This window comes from Schizosaccharomyces osmophilus, chromosome 1, assembly GCF_027921745.1.
Source record: "Schizosaccharomyces osmophilus chromosome 1, complete sequence".
Lineage (NCBI taxonomy): Eukaryota > Fungi > Ascomycota > Schizosaccharomycetes > Schizosaccharomycetales > Schizosaccharomycetaceae > Schizosaccharomyces > Schizosaccharomyces osmophilus.
The window spans coordinates 2,128,710-2,148,117 of record NC_079238.1 but is presented as its reverse complement, the minus strand read 5'-3'; the positions used below and the strand labels follow the sequence as shown (position 1 = coordinate 2,148,117).

The following is a 19,408-nucleotide window of genomic DNA, read 5'->3' as shown; positions in this document are numbered from 1 at the left end:
TTACTGCTCACTCTACTCCCTTTTATTTTGTGTGTGTGTGATTTTTTTTTTTTTTTTTTGTTTGGTATGGATATCTGGTTATAAAAATATTTATCTTATCACGAGGCACTCGCCTAGAACTATTAGACATTTTCAGACTTATCCAAAAAATAATTTGTAATTTAGATATAATAAACAATTCCTTTCCGTTCCAAAATTAACTGTACCATGTATTACTGGTGGCGGCCGTCTCTACTGGTCGTCGTGTCGGTATAATGCTACCTTTTAGTTTAAAGGTTTGTATAATGTCCTAGTCTGTTAGAAAACCAAAAATGACAAAAATCAACTACTTACTTCGTAAAGGTCTAAAGTCATGTCCATAACTAGTTGAACGTTTCGTACTTCTCCAGAATTCACTTGTTCATCCGATGGAGGTGTTTTACATTCTTTAACTATTAGAAAAAAAAGCAACAAGCAACATACCTAGTAAAAGCCCTCTTTGAGAATCTTCAGTCAAAGCCGCTTTTCCTTCTTTAAAAAGAAAACTGACATAAAACAGATTCTCAACAGTTTGAGAATAACTTTCTGGATTTGTAATAAACTTTAAAAGATCGACTGGTTGATGCTTTAGAAGTAGACGGGAGATCTGTAAAACGTTTTTCGTGGTATTGTTTTCCTGAGCTGAAATATTATCTTGGTTGAGCTACCATGTTAGTTCAAAAATAAAACAACGCGAGATTCATACCAATATCGGCTGAGTAGATGTATTTGGAGCTCGCTGTAGCTTTTCCCTTCTTGGTACTTGTCTTTCCTTTTTCCGAAAAGATAAAGGTCCCACCCTGTTCAGTATGTTAGGAAAGCATAATTGAAATGCCATACATTAAATTAACAGAGGCTGGCCTCCTTTGATGCTTCCAAGCAATCTTTCCTAACCTTGACCATGCAAGTTCATTTCTATTAGATTCCGAAGAAGAGTTGGAGCCATTTTGACTCAAAAACTGTTTGATATGCCTAATATAAAGTTGAATATTAAATTTTGGCTTTCCTATATGCAACTGTTTGGTCCTCATAGATGCCAAATCCACTGTTTTTGTCAACAATAAAGCATCCAAAGCAGCTTCTGTCGGCGCCTCAACTATTTTAATTAATTAAAATACAGAATTGAAAGTCATAATTACCTGATGAAAATAAATCATTAGCAGAGGCCACGGTTTCAATTAGGGCATTATTTTCTTGGTCCACTAACTCAAGGCGAGATTCTAACCGGAGTTAGTAGGTAATTTAAATTGTAAAGGAAAAGGATTAGTATTACCATGGACTTGATTAATTAATGACCGGTACCGCTTTCGAAGGTCGCGTTTGTCGATAGGAGGCATATTCCTTTTTGAGCAACTAACAGATTGAAAAAGAAAGAAATCACTTCAATTCTGAAAGATTCCACGATGAGTAAAAGAAGAATTTTGTTCAGAGTATTATTTCTTAACTATAGCTAAAAATGCAGGGTATATGCAAAAGATTGAGAATTGTAAGTCAACCGTATGGAAACACGAATTTAATATAAACTTCTAAACTCGCTGAACGGAAAGAAGTCAGAAATGAATGAAGGAATGATTAGATATTGTTTTTAGTAGATTTTTCAGGAGTCTCAAATACTTCCACCAAGACTACGACACACCTTGATGACTGTAAGCTACATTGAAAAAATGAATATAGTATAACTACATGTGCTGCTATTCATAATTAATATTTTGGTGTATAGTGCTTAATATGTTGCCAAGAAAAGATGTCCCTGTACCTAAGTTTGGAAGCTTCAAACCAATAAAACATGAAAAGGAGAAGCATACAAAAAAAAGAGAACGTGAAAATGATGACAGAGACTTTAAATATACTAAACACAAACGACTAATTTCACTCACTGATCGTGACCAACAGTCGTATAATGTCAAATACGATACAAAGGGAGATAGAAAGGTTTTCTTTTATGGTGGCATTCATAAATACTCCATCCCAAATTATATGCGAAAATCTAACGTTGTAATGGGCAGTAATCCTGAGAAAGTTATACTTCATAAAATGAATGAAGGACTTTATTTGAAGGATGCCATGCATATACCCAATTCTGAAGAAATCAGCAGGAACCTTATTGTTGCTTCTTCCATTGGGGCGATCCCGCGTGAGAATGAATTTCTACCTTTCCCTGAAAGTTCTGCGAATGTAACCGAAGACAAATTATCGGTGCCATTAGATGATAATAAAGTTAAAGGAATACAGAATGAAATTGCCCAGGTGCGAAAAGAATTAGAAAGAAACAGTTTAAGTCCATCATTATGGCTTCATCTGTGTTCACTGCAAAAAGACTTGCTCCTTCAAGAATATGCTCGACCGAATATGTCTGTTCGAGAAGAGAGAAGCCTACGCCGCTCAATACATGAAATTCAAATTTCGGTTCTAGAGAAAGCTATTTTTTCTCATGATTTCGTTTCTTCTGATGTCGAACAGTTGGTCTCGGAATATTTCAAGCTGGGATTTTTTGAATGGGACTCGAAAACAACACAAGAACATTGGGAGAATTTGCTTTCCAGGTATGGCTTATCGGAAAATTTGTGGATTTTGTATGTCAACTTTCTTATGTCTAACGTACACTCATTTACTGTTGACTCATGTTTGCAAATATTATCCGATTGCCTTGGTATGATTAGAAAAAAAATTGATAAACTTTATGAGGAAACTAAATCATTAAATGAAAATATACAAAAATTGGAAAAAACGGTTCTTTACGTTCTACTCAGAATTTGTTATTTTGCAAGAGACTCGGGATTTTTTGAGTTGGCTTATGCGATTACTCAAGTGAATATGGAAGTTAACTATTTTCTTCCAGAAAGTCTAAAGAAGCAAGACTTAAATTCCATTAAGCGCGAGTTGTCAAAATTTTGGGAATCTGACAAGCCGAAATTTGGAGAGCCGGGTGCTCTTGGTTGGAGGAATAGTTCCAATGCTCCATCATTCTCTAACAAAAAAATCGATGATTCCCAATCCTCAATATCGGTATACGACTCGTTTTTGCAGTGGACGGAGAATGAGAAAAGCTTTCAGGAGCAAAAGGCTTGGCGTGAACCGAAACTTGCTCGCAGGCTAAACAGCAAGGACGATCCTTTTCGGCACGTCATTTTTGAAGATGTAAAAGGCTTTATTTGTCGTTTCTTTACTCCAAAAGCACTTTTGGATTTAAAATACTGTCTTCTGAACTTTTATGGTCTCCCAATTCTTCCACCAGAAGCAAGCAATGAGCATTTCTTTGTTTCAGATCCATGGTTTTCGTCGAATCTAAAGATTGATACGACTGTAAAGGAATCTGAAAGTGTGAACGATTTAGTTTCCTCCAAAATTCTCTCACCAGGATTTTTGGAGATTTATTTTCCCTGCTCAACTGATTTGCCCGACTATGTTTTGCTGTCATTAAAAGCCTTTTCCAAAGATGAAATTGATCGATTGAATACAATTTTATATCTGCTTTTACAAGGGGTGGATGATGAATATTTTGCTGGATTGTATTTAACTATTTTACAAAAGTTGTGTCAATTGGAGTTTGAAGATCAAGAATATGATATATATAGGTATGGTATTTTGTATACAAAGCAACTTACGCTAATACACTAACAGTTCTGTTATCAAAGATATTTTAAAAAAGTATGAGAGTTCAGTTTTTGTTTGGAATTGCTTTGCCGAAACTGAATTTATGAATGGGAAGGTATCTTTGTGCGAAAAAATATATAAAACTGCTTATGTTATGCAATCTTCAAAGTTTTCAGATTTAGAAAATGTGTGGTTTCACAAGAATTGGGCAATGCAAAAGTTCTTTTTGAATGACGAGCTTGGATTTTGGAATGTACTAATTCATTTGTTTCAAGTTGATCAGACTTCTACAAATTCAGCAGACAAAACTGGATTAGCTAACCAAGTTCTCGTGCTATTTGAAGATGAACAAGATAGCAAAAAGGCCGTTAACATTTCACTAATTTATTTGTTGCTTTCGATTTTTATAGGGACCGAGCCAGTGCATTCTACTATTGAGAAGTGCGTATCCAAGCTGGACAGTATGAACGGTATTGCGAAAGAAAACCTGGAATATTTGTATGTTATTAGCCTTGCAGTAGCAATGCGTAATGCAAAGGAACGCAAAATCTTTAGTGTAACAAAGATGAGACCTATATTAGAAAAAGCTGTGCAATTGTTTCCGAACAACATCGTTCTTTGGGACATATTCTCGTGGTTCGAATCGAAGCATCGATTTCAATTTCGAGTAAAAAATAAGGCATGGGAAGTTGTTCGAATATACCAAGACAAGGCTATCTATCCCTCATACGTTATCATTATGGAAGAGGCTAAGCTATCACTGGAGAAAATGAAGAATGCAATTGAAAGGATATTTTTGATACGAGGGCTGGATTTCATTTTAGGGTTTTGGAAGGTTTACCTATACGCTGCTGTTTCGAACACTGGCTCGAACAAAATGGATTGCATTCTTGGTATAAGGAAAGCAATAAGCCATTGTCCGTTTCAAAAAGGTGAGTAAATTATGATGGTTCCTTTGGCTTTGTACAAATTTATTAACGCATAAATCAGATTTATACATTCACATTTTCACGCTATTACAGACAGGAGATTATTTGGATGAAGCAAAGATATTCTATTTATTGATGATTGAGAAGGGTTTCCGTTTACATAATGAAGTTGCTTCAACGATTTTAGAATCTACAGTAATGAAGCATTATCTCCATCTGCCCCGGGACTCTCGCGTTGTCCTTTCTCATGAGTATACTAATAAGTAAATAAAAAAAAGAGCATGTTTATGTTCATGTATAGCACATTATAATTTTGGCTAATGTCTTTTATATAGACTTCCTAGTTTACATAGGAAAAAAATGGATTTAGCTTGATAGTATTCGGCAAAAAGGTAGAAACAAATTTCAATAATGAATTAAATAAAAGTAGAATACTTCTTGAGGGAATTTCCCATATGACACATGAAACAAACCTTCAAAAGGTGAGGACTATCAACAACCAAGTATACCAAACACTACAGATTATGGCGGCAGTACCTATTCGATCAAACTTGTCTTTACGAGGCTCTTCTAGACTAATTAGTGAATTTTTCGGTAAACTTATTTGAAAGTAAAGACAACAGGGTTAACATTTGTAGAATACGCGGTGAATTCTATCCTTTTTCAACGGGGCATCTATCCACCTGAGGATTTTAAAGTAGTGCGCAAATATGGAATAAGCATGCTTGTCACGGTAGACGAGGAAGTCAAAACATACATTAGAAAGATTATATCGCAGCTTCATCGTACGGGTGCATTCATACTACGCAAAGATACATTTGTGACTAACTTTTACAATAGGTTGGACCTGTGGAGGAAAGATACAAAAGGTTGCGTTAGTTATAACCAACAAGGATTCTGGAGAAGATTTAGAACGCTGGCAGTTTAATGTGGAAATCCTACAAAAGGATAGTCCGACATCGATAGAAAACCCAGCCCAAGATGAAACTAGGATTCAAAAGGAAGTACAGGCTCTAATTCGTCAAATTACAGCAACCGTGACCTTTTTGCCTCAACTTGAAGGACGTTGTACGTTCAATGTACTAGTTTACGCCGATCGCGACAGCGAAGTCCCTACAGACTGGGTAGACAGCGACCCGCGCTTAATCAAGAATGCCGAGCAAGTTCAACTACGAAGCTTTAGTACCAACATGCACAAAATTGATTGTCAAGTTGCCTATCGCTTTGACCCATAACTTTCATCCCGCATGCTTTTCCAACCGAAAAGTAATGTCTCTTACTAGAGCCACTTCCTTAGATCATTTGATCCTAATGTCTTGTCAGTGATCTATAGAATGGGTCCAAATCCCTCCTTCACGAGCAGACATTCTACTTGCTTTTTTGTTTATTTACTTTCTTTTACCGAGTTTTAAAGTTCTCGGTATCTACGTTATCGTTCCCGTAAATTCTGTGATGGATTACCGTCTGTTTCGGTGTATATTTACTGTGTGATGTTACAACACGTAAATCAAATCGATTCACTTGCGCTATGTAAAATTAGAATCACCCATTCACCAAGAGATTGCATGAAACGTGTTTGGGCTTTGAAGGCCGTTACAAGAAGAAATTGAATTCACATCAAAAAGAGAAAACAAAAAGGAGATTGTTCAACGATTCTGAAACTTTATGTCATTATTTTTCACTAATTAGGTGTTGAACTATTTTCGAACATCATAATTTGGGAACATTTTTGCGTATACTGTATTGTATCTCCAATTCATACGATTCATGACAGTTTCATTGTTGAAGAATTAATTTCTTAAGTTTGTATCAACCGATGAAGGAAGAGGGCCCATTTTCTAGTTTTCTTAATTCTGCAGTAACGCGATTGAGCGGCGTGGTTAACGAAGCTGTTCAACCAAAACACAACATTCGTATGGGAAATGCAGGTGCAGGTGATGGAACAAATCAACGGGCGTTTTCGGAAGGCGACTCAGCATTGGACCAAAACGAGCAGGCCAGGTCTTACACCGGAAAGGCAAGAAGCAGTAAAGATAAAGATGAGGTTCCTTTCGGGGAAGGTGAATTAAAATTGGAAAACTTTGAAAAGGATGTTGCAAGGAATGGAAAGCCTGAGTTAGGTCAAGAAGAGTCGGTAAAACCTGAAGATGTGGATGCTGATCGGGAGCCAGAGGCTATTGATACTTCACCTCCGCGAAATAAGGTTGTTAATATGCAGCCCCATACCTCTAATTTGCCGCCTTTGGAGCAAACAGCAACTCAAGGCTCGGCGGTTACTTCAGCGTCCCGAAAAATATCCATAGCTTCTTCTGCAGGCGGAGATCCTGGGAGCTTGTCTGGGTATGCTTTTGCTAGCAATAAACGAAACCATGATTTTCATGTCATTTTTAAAACCCTTCCTTCTGATGACCATCTCATTGACGATTATGGTTGTGCCCTGCAAAGAGACATCTTCCTGCATGGAAGGCTGTATCTCTCGGAGCAACATATATGCTTTAATTCTAGTATATTTGGTTGGGTCACGAGTATCATTATACCGGTTACAGAAATTGTTTCTGTTGAAAAAAAGTCCACCGCCGTCGTTTTTCCTAATGCCATACAAATAACCACTCTCCATGCTCGTTATGTGTTTGCTTCTTTTATTTCTCGTGATACCACCTTTCAATTGATTATTACCATCTGGAAAAATATTCATCCCTTCTTAAATATGGCTGCTAATGGGTATAATGTATCCGACGCTACTCGAAAGCATCTTGGGCATGGATACAGTCGGTCTGATGGTGAATTTTCCAACAGCTCTGAAGACGACGATGATCAGTACGATGATTCTGATGGCAATACTGAAGAGAATGAGGACGTTTCGGATGATGACGGTGCTAATCAATCACAAAGTTCCGAAGGATTCGAACATGAGCCCAACGTTTCCAAACATGAAAATGGCTCTGATGACAATTTAGATAAAAAAAATAGTAATCAGGTTTCCGATGATAACTTCCAGTTCGTTACACAGGTCACTTCTCACGCTCCAACCTCGTGGACCGGTAATCCTCTTTCCCATGTCCTTTGTTCAAAGGAAGCCATCCCACTTCCGCTCTCAACTGTTTTTTTGCTGCTTTGGGGATCTGATACTACTTGGCTAACTAATTTTTTCAAGGAGGAAAAGCTTTCTGACATTAAGTTTAGTAGATGGATGAAAGAGGAAGACAAATGGACACGAAAAGTACAGTACATAAAGCCAGTAGCTCCTCCATACCGACAAACAACTTGCTACATCACAGATACAATCGAGCATCTCGATATTAACGATTATATCCAAGTATTATCTATAGCTTCTACTCCAGACGTTCCCAGTGGTTCTTCTTTTTTAACAAAGACCCAATATGCTTGTTATTGGGGTAGTAATTCAAAAACAAAACTGGATGCGAGTTACTCTGTTGATTGGAGTAAGAGTTCCTGGCTGAAAGGTCCTATTGAAAAAGGAGCACAAGAAGGTCAAATGGCATACATGAAGAGCCTAATTAATGCTCTCGAATCCTATAAATCTCCCGGGAAAGGAAAACGAAAACGAAAAACAGTCTTGAAAAAGAAGAAGGAACCACCTTCAATGAGTTCGGACTCCAAAGAAGCAAATTCTTCAAATAGCCAGTCATCAGTATTAGCCTCATTGGGCAATTTTGTGAGCTATATTCCTAAAGGACTGTCTTTTCTATCGCAACCTATCTATTTGCTTTTTGTTTTGATGTTTTTTCTGATTATCTTACAATGGTGGTATATGGGACGGTTAGTTCATCCTAAAAACCCTACATCGCCTTTTCGAAATCCTGCCTTAGAAGGAGATTCCGTGGAGCATATACCAATGGACGACTTCACTTTCAAATTATGGCTTTCGTCAAGAATGGACAGCATTGAGCAGGAGCGAGATTATTTGTATGATGCCGACGCGGTAAACATAGAGAATGGGAAACTTAAAGTAGCTACTGATTATATGGAACGAAAATTAAGGAAACTAAAAGATAGACTTGAGAAACTGGAAAGTGAACGAGATTAAAAGGGTTTATTTTTGCCAAAGGTTTTTTTTTCTTATGAAAGAAAAAAGAAAGGTATAATTTTGATTGTGCTTTTTTTTCTAAGTATATTACGTTAACGAAAGCACACTTTATTTCTTTTTATGATAGTTTCTAATGAATTTTACAAAATTACCAAAAGATCTTTGTGCAAATGAGTCGTGATTTATTGTAATGTATCCCAAATTATCCCAAAAAGAACCTATTTTCTTCGGTTTTATTAATAACCAGTCGAGAGCACTGCTCACGAATAAAACCATCTTCATCATGAGTACTTAAATATTCCAAAATTGTAATTACTGAGCTTGGTAAATGAGAAGATGAATTAAGAACTTGAAGAGCAACTCTTCGCAGAAACTTTTTATCTTCTGTCTTTTCTAAATTCAAAATAGCGGCGGCTGATTCAACAAAAGCATTGCTCGATGAATAGCGACATAGTAATTCAGCGACGTTTAAAGCAGAAATCTTGACATCAATAACCTCATCGTTCAATAGAATTAAACACGTCTGTTCTATCTGTCCATAATACTTTGAAGTAAGTTCACCCAATCGCTCCATACTTTGGTATATGGCTTGTCCGATCAGCAAAGTTTCATCAGTGGAATACTTTTGAACCTTTGAATATTCACTAAGGAGTTGTATCATCATATCTCCATATTTGTCGCACAGAGACACTAAAGCAGCGATAACATTCAAATGCACATAGCTATCTTCATCCGTCAAAAGCCCCAACAAGGTGTGCAGTATTCGAAGTGGGTTAACTCTCTTATCCTTGGCTTCAATTAACTTTCGAAGCATATAGATTCCTTGACCTCGAACTGGAACTTGATCATTATGGATATACGATAAAGCAGATGAATAGTCATCATTTTCCTTTATTAGCGTCTTATAAACATCATTTGCTAACGCTGATATGACTTGATTGGGGTAATCTGCCAGTTGTTTTAAAGGAGAGAGAAGAGATGGAATTGAGTTTTTGTGACCCAACTCTCGATTTCTTCCAATAACGGAAGATAAAAGATGTAATAAAATAAGTAAAATTTCCTCATTTTCTTCTACAACGTCTCTTCTTGAAGAAATATCAAGGACGGATTCAGAGTTGTTCAAGTTTTCTGTAACTTCGCCGATCAAATTACTGCAAACCGAAACCATGAGTTCACTCGGGATTTCATCTGTGTCAACTCTTGTGAGGGCATACTGTACAACCTCAAGTAACTCTAAACGATGCTCTGCAGGTTGCATAACCCATAATTCAAGTAACTGGGGTAAAAATTGAGCAAGTTGTGAATTGGATAGCAAATGACAAAAAGAACTCAAATGATGGATGGATTCAAGAGATTGAAGCAGAGGTCTGGTACCGGTTTTTGAAATAATCGTTAGTAAGCTTTCCTGCACCTGCTTTCCAAGAGTACTATTAGGTTGTAACTGAAGTAGTGAAGGAACAAATCCTTCGGCTATTTTTATCATGTCTTCATTTCCGATGGAAGCAAAAGCATCCAAAACCTTTAGACAATTTTCAACAGGGGTAAGATCAATAATAGTTGGGGACATTAACGGAGAAAGTTGTTTGTTCAAGAAATCCCAAGTGAGATGTCTGTGAGTTGCTAAAAGTGCGATGGTGATTTGGCAAGCAAGTCTTGGTAAATTAAAGAATAAGTTCCAAATCTGAGGAAGTATCAAGCTCAAATAAGTCTGTTGGTTAGCTTTTTGGAAAAAGAACTCAAATTAAAAAGTACATACCTGTTCATTCATATTTTTTGGAACGGATGAGATAAGACGAGCGGCTTGTTGAGCTCTTTCAATTGAATTGGGGTTTATTTGCATAAAAACCTTCAAGAACCCTTCAACGCCGTTGCGTTTGCATAGACTAGTCGTTAGGTAATGATTGAGTTGTGTTCGCATCCATGGAGGAACTTTTGGCTGTAATAATTGCAAACATGCAGATATCATTTTCGCGGGATCAACGAATTCTGGTGACATGACGCGAATAAGCGATTCTTTGGTAACTCCAAAATCTTCGTTGAGCAAATTAGGTTCATAGGTGTTTTGAAGGTAAAGATACACCATTAGTAAATCTGCGTAATGAAGACTTACTGGACCTTGAAGCAAATTCGGTTTAAGCAGTGCAGGGACTAGAAATTTAAATATAGAAAGGATGCTTGTTTTGGGGGAAAAAGGTGGAACGGCTTTGATCTTTGCGGGAGCAAGTAGCTCCTTAGGAACTTGGGTATAAATGCCTAAGAGAAATACCAAGTGAACAGAGAGTTGCAAACACCGAATGGAAGTTATGCTAACTGGCATGTCTGGGTCATAAGAAACAATTTCAGCTAATTGACTCAAAAGAGTTTCCAAGACGTCTTGATTCCCGACGGCATTTTGAAGTTTTGTAAGCAACGCACTGGAATCGTTATTGTTGTTCAGAGATCGTGTTAGGTCCACAATCCTGTCAATTGCATTTTTTTCTTGAATTGTTTCAATACTCATGCTGCTATGTTTAGGTGAAATAAATAGAGTATTTTTTATTTTGAGTAGTAAGACACTTGCGTTTCAAGGTTTAGAATCTTGAGAATCAGTGGATCCAGTTATAAATTGAAAACGAAAAGAAAACAAGGCTTTGACAGTTCTTTAGTTAAAAGCGAGCTATCATGAAGAATTAGCGATGGTTGAAACGATGCAATTCAATTCGCGTGAAAAGCTATATAGCAATTTAAAAAAGCTTCCAAAAACAAAAAAAAGAAATAAGTTAAATATTAATACACAATAGAAAATAAAAAAAATTCATCAAGAAGCCTTTGGAGCACAAAAGGTAGGTTGGCTGTTGGAAGGTATTATTGCATACTACTAAACACCATGTCGATGACTATTTTACCTTTAGGTACGTAAAGAACGGGAATTTTCAAAGGAATGATAAGAAAAAAAACGATACAACTTTTCTTGTTGAAGCAATTTACGTTATGAAGCCTGAACGCAGCTAATCTGGCAGAGTTAATTGACAAATGCGTTGGATCAAATTTATGGGTGATTATGAAGGGTGAGAGAGAATTCGTGGGCACTTTGGTTGGCTTTGATGATTATGTGAACATTGTCTTGAGAGACGTTACCGAACAGTATGTGTTTTTGGAATGAAAGATTTGTGTTGACATTTTATGCAGTGACACGATTCATGGTACAACAGAAAAGCACTCGGAAATGCTTCTAAACGGAAATGGGATGTGCATGGTAAGGCATATGAAAACAACAGTTATACTCTGGTACGAAATGGGGGTGCTAACAGAAATTTCAGTTGATACCGGGAGGCAAACCCGAATAAAAGTGTATGAATATGAAATCATTCGCATTTTTATGGAAGCTACGCAATGGAGATTAGTCTGAAAAAATAGTTTATGTGGAGAATCCATGAATTTTGAAAGGGACTTTGAATGCCAGTACTAGTGTGAGTAACGCTTCAAACGCCAAGAAAAAGTATGAATGTAATGGTTTTATGAAAGCTTTCCCTTTACTCTTGAGGAGACTGTCTATGAATTCTGCATCGACGATGTTTGAGCAAGAAAAGGAGTTTTTGTATAAAATACTAAACAAAATATATTCATGAACGCACGAGCGCTAAACAAAAAAAAATAAAAATAAAAAAGGCCGAAAAAGGAACATCAAAGCAAGACGTATGAAAAAAAAGGAAAAAGGCCACCGACTCGAGAATGGAAAATCGTATTTTCTATGCGTTTCGTCGAGTCGTATGAAACTTGTGATCCTGGTTGAAAAGAAAAAGAACATCAAATGAAAAACAAAAGGCACCAAGTTGAAAAAGAGTGTAAAATCATCGCTCTCTTTTGCCCTTGTAAGGTCTTGTTCCATGATATGGAAGAAAAAGAGAAATCAAACCATCCGTCATTTGGCTGATGATTCCTTGAAAAGCTCCCATCTAATGGAGCCTAATGAGTTAATACATAAATCTTGGGTCCATAGGGTCCATCATAGGATTTGAAAGTAGATGATATCCCAGACGAGGAAGGAGGATCCGAGAAGGTCGCATATTTGGAAAGCACTGGTTTTTCAGACTTTACCAATTTGTTTCGACTTTCAACGAACTCTTTGATGAAACGGGGCATTTAAAAAATAAAAAGTAGAGATATGAAAGAATAAAAAGCAGAAGAGGTCTGGTGTCATAATAAAGGACAATCAAATAAATAAACAAACAAACAAACAAAGAACCCGCACTTAAAGAGTGAAATATTGAAAGGATGAGAATTGGAAATTGTAATGCATGAATTAATTTTTTATAGCGTTACACGATGGTGTTGGACTAGTTTTACCTAGTATAACTTCAATCATTTTTACCAAAAGCAAAGCTTTCAGAAGAACTATTAAAAAGGACAGATGAAAAATTTTGAGAAGATCATTCTAATATATATATAACTTTATTGATTTTGACACATCTTTACCTTTTCAAGGATGCAGTGATCTATGTTTTCTCTAGGAATCTCTTCTGAATAAATCATCTAAATTCTTTTGGTAATGTTGCTATACTGGAAAAGCTTTAAAAGAAACTTTTTTTTTTTATTTGATTGAGGTATCTACTTAAAGTTACCATTACTGTCTGTGCTCCTTTGAAATTCTTTTTGATAAATACAGAATGACCATTGAAATTTGCGAGTCATGGTATTTTAATGGGAAAATATGAAATAAAAAAATAAAGATAATTTATTGTCTAGAAAATTCAGTTCTTCAAGGATCAGTATAATTACTGCTATATAAGTTTGCTAATGAAATCTCAATGGTATAAGATGCAACAGTTCATATGTCCAACAAGGAAGAATGCTTCGTTACTATAGACGTATATTATAACAATGAGACCCAAGAGAAAAGCAATTGCAATTTCTGGTATCTTTTCAAAAGGCATGCGATTGATTCTACATGCCCAATTTTGGTTGACGATTTTTTCGTTCGCTCTTCTGCTCCTACACCATTTGTCCGTTTTAACATCGCTCAAGCGCTTTGTTTATGTTTTGCACATTGAAGTTTAGACATAATGGAGCACATGCATTCCAAGATTGCATCAATAAAGCTATGTGTTTGTGAAAGAGGACAAGAAGCTTAAATAGATACTTCTTCGTTTGCTTTCTTCTCTACATATTTTCAGCACATTGCCCATGAAAACACTTCGAAAAACAAGAGCTGTACTTTGAAATGGTTTCACTTGTTTCTACTGCTCTGGAATGTCGTTTTCTGAATACCCTTTCTTTTGTTTACACTGATGGCTGTTTGTTTACATAGATAACGAGGTAGGTTCCGCTTCCCTAGCTACTATGGAGAATCCAGCTAATCCTTGTAGGACACCAAGGTGTGCCTTGGTACGGTTTGCGTCATGTATGTTTTCATGAAGAAAACAATCTTGCCCTTCACCAACTATTCTACAAAACAACTTGAGCTCTATGACACTGGCATGTACGCTGTTAACATCTGAACAAGATTTATCGAATATAAAGGAACATGTAGACATATCAACGTTGAACCAAGATTTTTTACTGGAAATATTGTCGACGTTTCTTTTGCGACTAACGCGTCTAAACGACAAACGACAGGAGGGAAAAGAACCTAATGAAATTCCATATTCAGCGACAAGTTTAAATAACCCGAGCTTGGTGTTTTCAGCGAAAAATATTCCGTCGATTTCGATATACTCGTATTTGCATCGCATTCTAAAATATTGCCCAGCAACAAATGATGTATTTTTGAGCCTTGTAATATATCTTGACCGTGTTGTACGGAATTTTAATTTTTCTTTTTTGATTAATAGTTACAATATTCATCGCTTTCTAATCGCTGGGTTCACTGCTGGCAGCAAATTTTTTAGCGACATCTTTTACACCAATATCCGATACTCCAAAGTCGGTGGGATTCCCGTGCAGGAATTAAACCATCTGGAACTGAATTTTTTTCTGTTTAACGAGTTTAATTTGTTTATTACTCTTGAAGACTTACAGTCTTATGCAGATTTATTGGTCTCTTGGCACTCTCATCGTACGTCTCCCTCTCCAGTCCCCTCCTTGACGCCTACCGCAAGCCAACCCGTGTACCCTGTTTCATCTACCTTCCATACTTCTCCTCCTTATGCCAATTCTCCTTCCCAGAACGATTCCACAGCCCATTCCTCTGCACCAACGTTTCCCACATCCCCAGGACACAGGGACTCAAATCAGCTTCGATCCCCAAACAATCCTCAACAACATCCAAAACAGCAACGTGAAACCACTCCCGTTTACTCTGCCTCTCCTCGTCGGCCCACTGTGGACCATAAACTATTGTCGTCCAATTCCTTAGGCTAAACGCTTTTTTATTCTCTTCCCCCAAACCTCTGATCATCCCCACTGTCATCGTCACCATGTTTATGAAAAGGATTTGTCCTTTGTATTTGTCTCGCTTCCTCTTTTTCTCCTTTTGTCTCCTTCTTTCTACCTGACCTTGTACATTTATCTTTTTGTCATCCTATTCCGCCTCTCGTGGTTCGATCCTTCTCGTTGCTTGGGATTCAAAAACGTTGTCCTTTCAGTTTCACTCTGTTTTGTATTTTCCTTTCCATACTCCTTTACCAGCTCTCGTTCCTCCAAGCTACAATCAACCTTAAATGATTTCACAAGTATTTACTGTACTAGTAGTTGATATCGTTATTTATGAATTACGTTGTTCCTTTTAATACTGATTTGTAGAATAAAGGCAATACGCTAGAGTATCTTCTTCTTCCAGGTTACTGAAACTCATCGGATGTCTCATGCTCTTTTGCCTTACGCCATACAGTCTTACATTATTTATTCCAGCTAATTCCCAGCGATTCTTTGTGTTCTCTTACAGTTTTTCTTTCAATTAATTTCTTTGCATATATTTGTTCTATAAGCCAAGCTGTACACTTAAAACCAAAACCAAAACTATAGGCGAAAGTTGAATTTCGTTTTTTTTTTGTTTTTGCCTCTCTTGCAACGTTCATCAAGTCTGTGCGTGAATTGGTCTTGTCAACCATTAATTTTTGGTAGCTTTGCCATTGTTTTGACCGACAACGCATTTCCTTCAATTAATTTCTTTATTTCAATTCTCTCTGGTTCTTTTTCATCCTGGATTTCAAGAGTTTTCTGCAATTCCGAAAATACCATTCGCGGATCCACTCAACGACCTACACTTTACTTTTCCATTTCTCTTCCCGTTTCCATTCTTGTCGGCCCAAAATGACTCAAAATGACACCATTGTGGAAATGTTTGATATTTCCTTCAAGCAGGAAGACGTGGATAGTCTTCAAAAACCCAATTGGTTTACCGACGTGTCACTCGATTATGTCGATGCACTAATCGAAAATCTATGGTATCCCTTATACCCAACTCAAGCCAAAGGAATTTTGCTTTTGAGACCTTCCCTTGTCTTTTTGCTTGCTGAGGCTCCGGCATCACTCGAAGAGCTCAAGTCCGCTCTTCCACCAAACCTTTTGTCCTGCAATTACATATTTATGCCTATCAATGACATGGACAAATATGATGCTGGAACAGGAGGCACTCATTGGTCGCTTATGGCTGTCAGCGTGCCAGATTCCCAATGTTATTATTATGATTCCATGAGCAATGGAAAAACAAAGGATTGCTACAGCGCGCTGAATCGGATTTCCAAGCTCTTTCAAAAAGGTTCGAACTCGATCTACAAGATTTTCTTTTTACTAACATTTTCTAGATTTTACAATCGAGTCTATGCCTGTACAGCAACAGCGAAATGGTTATGACTGTGGTGTCTATAGCGCTGCTTTCACCCTGGAACTCGTGCGTCGTTTATTAAAATCTCCCATGCCTACAAGTTCTTTGTGGAAGCTTGATAATTTTGATCCCGACCTCTCTGTCATTCGTGGTAGATTGAGTACTTGCTTGGACCATATTGTAAAGCATTACGGCACAAGAGTCAATAGTATTGATCACCAAATCTTTCCTACGAATGAAGCTTTTTTTTATATCCAACAAGAACTTCCTACCGCGAGTAACAGATCCCCCTCCGTAAAGGAACATGATGAGTTCGAAGATGCTCAACTAGCTCCTCCTTCCTCGGTAAAGGATCATCTTGTTGATGAACAAGCTAATGCTGATGCTTCGGTCAACTCAAAAGAGGATGTGCCTGAAAAGCATCATAATCATCACCATCACCACCATCGTAGTTACCATTATGAAGAAGACGAAGCCAATGACTTAAACCACCCTCACGAGCAACTTCAAACTTCACCTATTAAGGATCCATTAGGAACACCCGAGCTTGCCCAAAGTGCCGATTCTAACAACCCCTTTGCTTCCTAAAATTACCAAAAAAATACTTGTATATGAAAGTAATGAGATAAAACGACATTTCAGGATACGTTTAGTTTAGTAATTTATTTATTTTTGAACTTCTCCATGCTAGTAACAGTAGTTGCTTTGTCTTCGAACCGCAATTAAGTAGACTGAATAAATCTGCAAAATCTATTCTCCATTGAAGGTTACGTAAACATTTTATTGAGCAACATATTTCTCTAAATTCGTCAATTTTTCATTATCACAAAACTTCATATGCTTTATAAGTCTTCATCTAGTGTTTCTAATTGTACATTTCTTGGGTTTCTATGAGTCAAATCATCATCCATCGAACTTGACGACGAAGCAGTTGGCCGCTGACTGAAGTGCTCCCTTACCCTAGAATTTGATAACATGTTGCTCCTATCTTGATCAAGCCCCATAAATCCGTCTGTAACAGCATTTTCATTCATCAGTACTCCAAGATTTCGTACTGATGAACGCAGTTCTTGCATATCGTAATGCAAGCGATCGGTCATATTTCGCATTTCGTCTATTTTTTGGTGTAAACTTTGAATGGAGTTTGCTTCGGGAGAAGAAAATCGCTGCATTTCGAGGGGTGCGGCATGTAAGGGAGGCTGCATTTGTAAATCCACGTTCGGCACCGCCACGGAAGGACTTCCTAAACCAGGCGCTTCATGCTGTAAGGGAGGAGCAACTGGATGGTTATTTCCAGATATCATCCGCCATCCGGGTGGTATAATACCAGCTACATTTGGATCTGCAACAGAATGTCCTTCAGCGGTTGTACCATCAGGCATGTTTGTGGAGTTATTAGCAGGAATACGGTGTACACCGGGTATAGGGAGCATACTCCATCCGTTACGCAAAGGGATTGTACCATGAAGATTTTGAGTCTGACCCCAAGAAGGAGCAGTAGTTCCCGGCCTAAATGTATGTGTCGGTTGAATGTTAGGATTTCCTAATCCCGAACCAGGTGAAAATGTTCGTGGAGTGTTTTGATTTGTACCTTCGACAGCAGTAGGAGTAGGAACTGGGAGAGGGTTTGCGGTAGCAGCTGCAGGGGAAGGCGCTTGTTCTCCAAAGACAGGTCTACGACAAATTGGACAGGTCTGCTGTCTTTGAAGCCAATTTCGAAGACAGTGAAGATGAAGGATGTGACCACACGGCAAACGCTTAGGGGTCATGTCCAAACCTCTAGGAAGTGGCTCCATTTCCTCTATATTATCAGGAGGAAAGTCAGGGTGAAACATTTCTTCTCTACAAATGGTACATGTACGGTCAGAACTGGATAATTGCTCTTCAGTTGCACTGGGATACATAGCATCCATATCACGAGTAGCTTGTCGATACCGAGCATGTTCGCGAAGGCGCCGGAACAGAGAATAAAAGCTAATATACAATTGTCGAATTGCATAAATAGGGTAACTCACATAACTAAGTTGAAAAACAAGTACGATGCTGTATGCAAGAAGACGTAAAGCATCCCGAAGGACCTCTAGTCGAAAAAGGTAGATGCTCTTTTCTTGCCATACCTGCTCCGGATGACGAGTTTCAAAAACATAAAGCCCAAGCTTTATAACCTCCGTAACCAAATTAACAAATAACACGGAAAATTCACAGATAAAAAGTATTCTTGTCGAAGTATCGCCTATGTACTCATTATTGCTGCACAAATACACGAAGGTAATGTCCAAAAGTGCCAAAACAAGGAAGGCACAAGTGAGTCGGTTAAAGAGATGGAATTGACGTTCTGTCAACTGAACCTGCTGTCTTTCAGTTCGGAATGCGCAAATTGAATGAAATACTCGAGCAAACATAAGCGTGCTTAACAATAAAAAAAAGGAAATAGATATCGGAGCGCTCAAAGTGGTTACAAAAAGCATAGCGTCTGTAAGAGTAATCCAAAATTGTTCATACAGCAGCTCCAATTCAAACGTCTGTAGGGATCCAAAAAGGACTGCCTTGAACGCATTTGCAATTGCAAAAAAGAGGCAGAGACAAACATTAAGTCCAATTGTAATATGGATTGGACTCTGTGAGATCATTACCGTCGCAGCATACACGTTGGCGCTGCTGTATAGACTTAACAAGACAGACAACCCAAACAACAAAATGGAAGCCTGGCGTTTGTAAGAGATAATCTACTAATATTTACTTACCAATACATAAAGTATGAACTTCATTTTCAAAGAGAAATTGAGAGTGTCGACCACAATGTTGTTTACAAGTGTGATATGATACTATCCATAGTTTGTCAGACTTCGGTCAACTCCGTCGGAGGTTTGAAGATCAATTACCGAAATTTACCGAATGGTCATACAATCTGGTGAGATATACATAATTAAAAGGATTGATATTTGTAGTTTATGAATGAAATAAAATCTATTTGGCTTGCTTTCTGGAAGCAGACTATGCTCTCTACAGCCCACAGAAATCTGACTTACAAACTCTGTAAGATGAATCCTAGTAACCCAAGGATTCGGAAAGCCA

The 19,408-nt window shown here is 37.6% G+C and overlaps 9 protein-coding genes across 9 annotated transcripts; 6 read left to right on the top strand and 3 right to left on the bottom strand.

Annotated features, from left to right (window-relative positions):
• Positions 1-196: 196 nt before the first annotated feature.
• On the bottom strand, positions 197-1,355 carry nse4 (Smc5-6 complex non-SMC delta-kleisin subunit Nse4; the record flags this gene model as incomplete). Its single annotated transcript, XM_056179772.1, has 7 exons — positions 197-289; positions 334-425; positions 463-682; positions 725-818; positions 859-1,114; positions 1,158-1,238; positions 1,292-1,355. The coding sequence occupies 7 exons, from the start codon at positions 1,353-1,355 to the stop codon at positions 197-199; spliced, it is 900 nt and encodes a 299-aa protein (XP_056036119.1).
• Positions 1,356-1,746: 391 nt separating this feature from the next.
• nrl1 (RNAi-mediated silencing protein, NRDE2-like protein Nrl1-like) lies at positions 1,747-4,808 on the top strand (the record flags this gene model as incomplete). The annotated part of the gene is made up of 3 exons (XM_056179771.1): positions 1,747-3,593; positions 3,640-4,544; positions 4,603-4,808. The coding sequence occupies 3 exons, from the start codon at positions 1,747-1,749 to the stop codon at positions 4,806-4,808; spliced, it is 2,958 nt and encodes a 985-aa protein (XP_056036120.1).
• Positions 4,809-5,065: 257 nt separating this feature from the next.
• On the top strand, positions 5,066-5,776 carry mad2 (mitotic spindle checkpoint protein Mad2; the record flags this gene model as incomplete). The annotated part of the gene is made up of 3 exons (XM_056179770.1): positions 5,066-5,135; positions 5,180-5,326; positions 5,382-5,776. 3 exons carry the CDS (start codon positions 5,066-5,068, stop codon positions 5,774-5,776), a joined length of 612 nt encoding a protein of 203 aa, XP_056036127.1.
• Positions 5,777-6,357: 581 nt separating this feature from the next.
• On the top strand, positions 6,358-8,589 carry ltc1 (sterol transfer protein Ltc1; the record flags this gene model as incomplete). The annotated part of the gene is made up of 1 exon (XM_056179769.1): positions 6,358-8,589. The coding sequence occupies one exon, from the start codon at positions 6,358-6,360 to the stop codon at positions 8,587-8,589; it is 2,232 nt and encodes a 743-aa protein (XP_056036128.1).
• A 202-nt stretch (positions 8,590-8,791) lies between these two features.
• rtp1 (RNA polymerase II nuclear import protein Rtp1) lies at positions 8,792-11,089 on the bottom strand (the record flags this gene model as incomplete). Its single annotated transcript, XM_056179768.1, has 2 exons — positions 8,792-10,297; positions 10,346-11,089. 2 exons carry the CDS (start codon positions 11,087-11,089, stop codon positions 8,792-8,794), a joined length of 2,250 nt encoding a protein of 749 aa, XP_056036125.1.
• Positions 11,090-11,455: 366 nt separating this feature from the next.
• Positions 11,456-11,915, top strand: lsm5 (Lsm2-8 complex subunit Lsm5; the record flags this gene model as incomplete). The annotated part of the gene is made up of 4 exons (XM_056179767.1): positions 11,456-11,480; positions 11,589-11,712; positions 11,758-11,824; positions 11,889-11,915. 4 exons carry the CDS (start codon positions 11,456-11,458, stop codon positions 11,913-11,915), a joined length of 243 nt encoding a protein of 80 aa, XP_056036126.1.
• A 2,119-nt stretch (positions 11,916-14,034) lies between these two features.
• psl1 (cyclin pho85 family Psl1) lies at positions 14,035-14,928 on the top strand (the record flags this gene model as incomplete). The annotated part of the gene is made up of 1 exon (XM_056179766.1): positions 14,035-14,928. One exon carries the CDS (start codon positions 14,035-14,037, stop codon positions 14,926-14,928), a length of 894 nt encoding a protein of 297 aa, XP_056036123.1.
• Positions 14,929-15,819: 891 nt separating this feature from the next.
• nep1 (NEDD8 protease Nep1) lies at positions 15,820-16,921 on the top strand (the record flags this gene model as incomplete). Its single annotated transcript, XM_056179765.1, has 2 exons — positions 15,820-16,267; positions 16,314-16,921. 2 exons carry the CDS (start codon positions 15,820-15,822, stop codon positions 16,919-16,921), a joined length of 1,056 nt encoding a protein of 351 aa, XP_056036124.1.
• A 254-nt stretch (positions 16,922-17,175) lies between these two features.
• hrd1 (Hrd1 ubiquitin ligase complex E3 subunit Hrd1) lies at positions 17,176-19,101 on the bottom strand (the record flags this gene model as incomplete). Its single annotated transcript, XM_056179764.1, has 2 exons — positions 17,176-19,038; positions 19,078-19,101. 2 exons carry the CDS (start codon positions 19,099-19,101, stop codon positions 17,176-17,178), a joined length of 1,887 nt encoding a protein of 628 aa, XP_056036121.1.
• Positions 19,102-19,408: the final 307 nt, after the last annotated feature.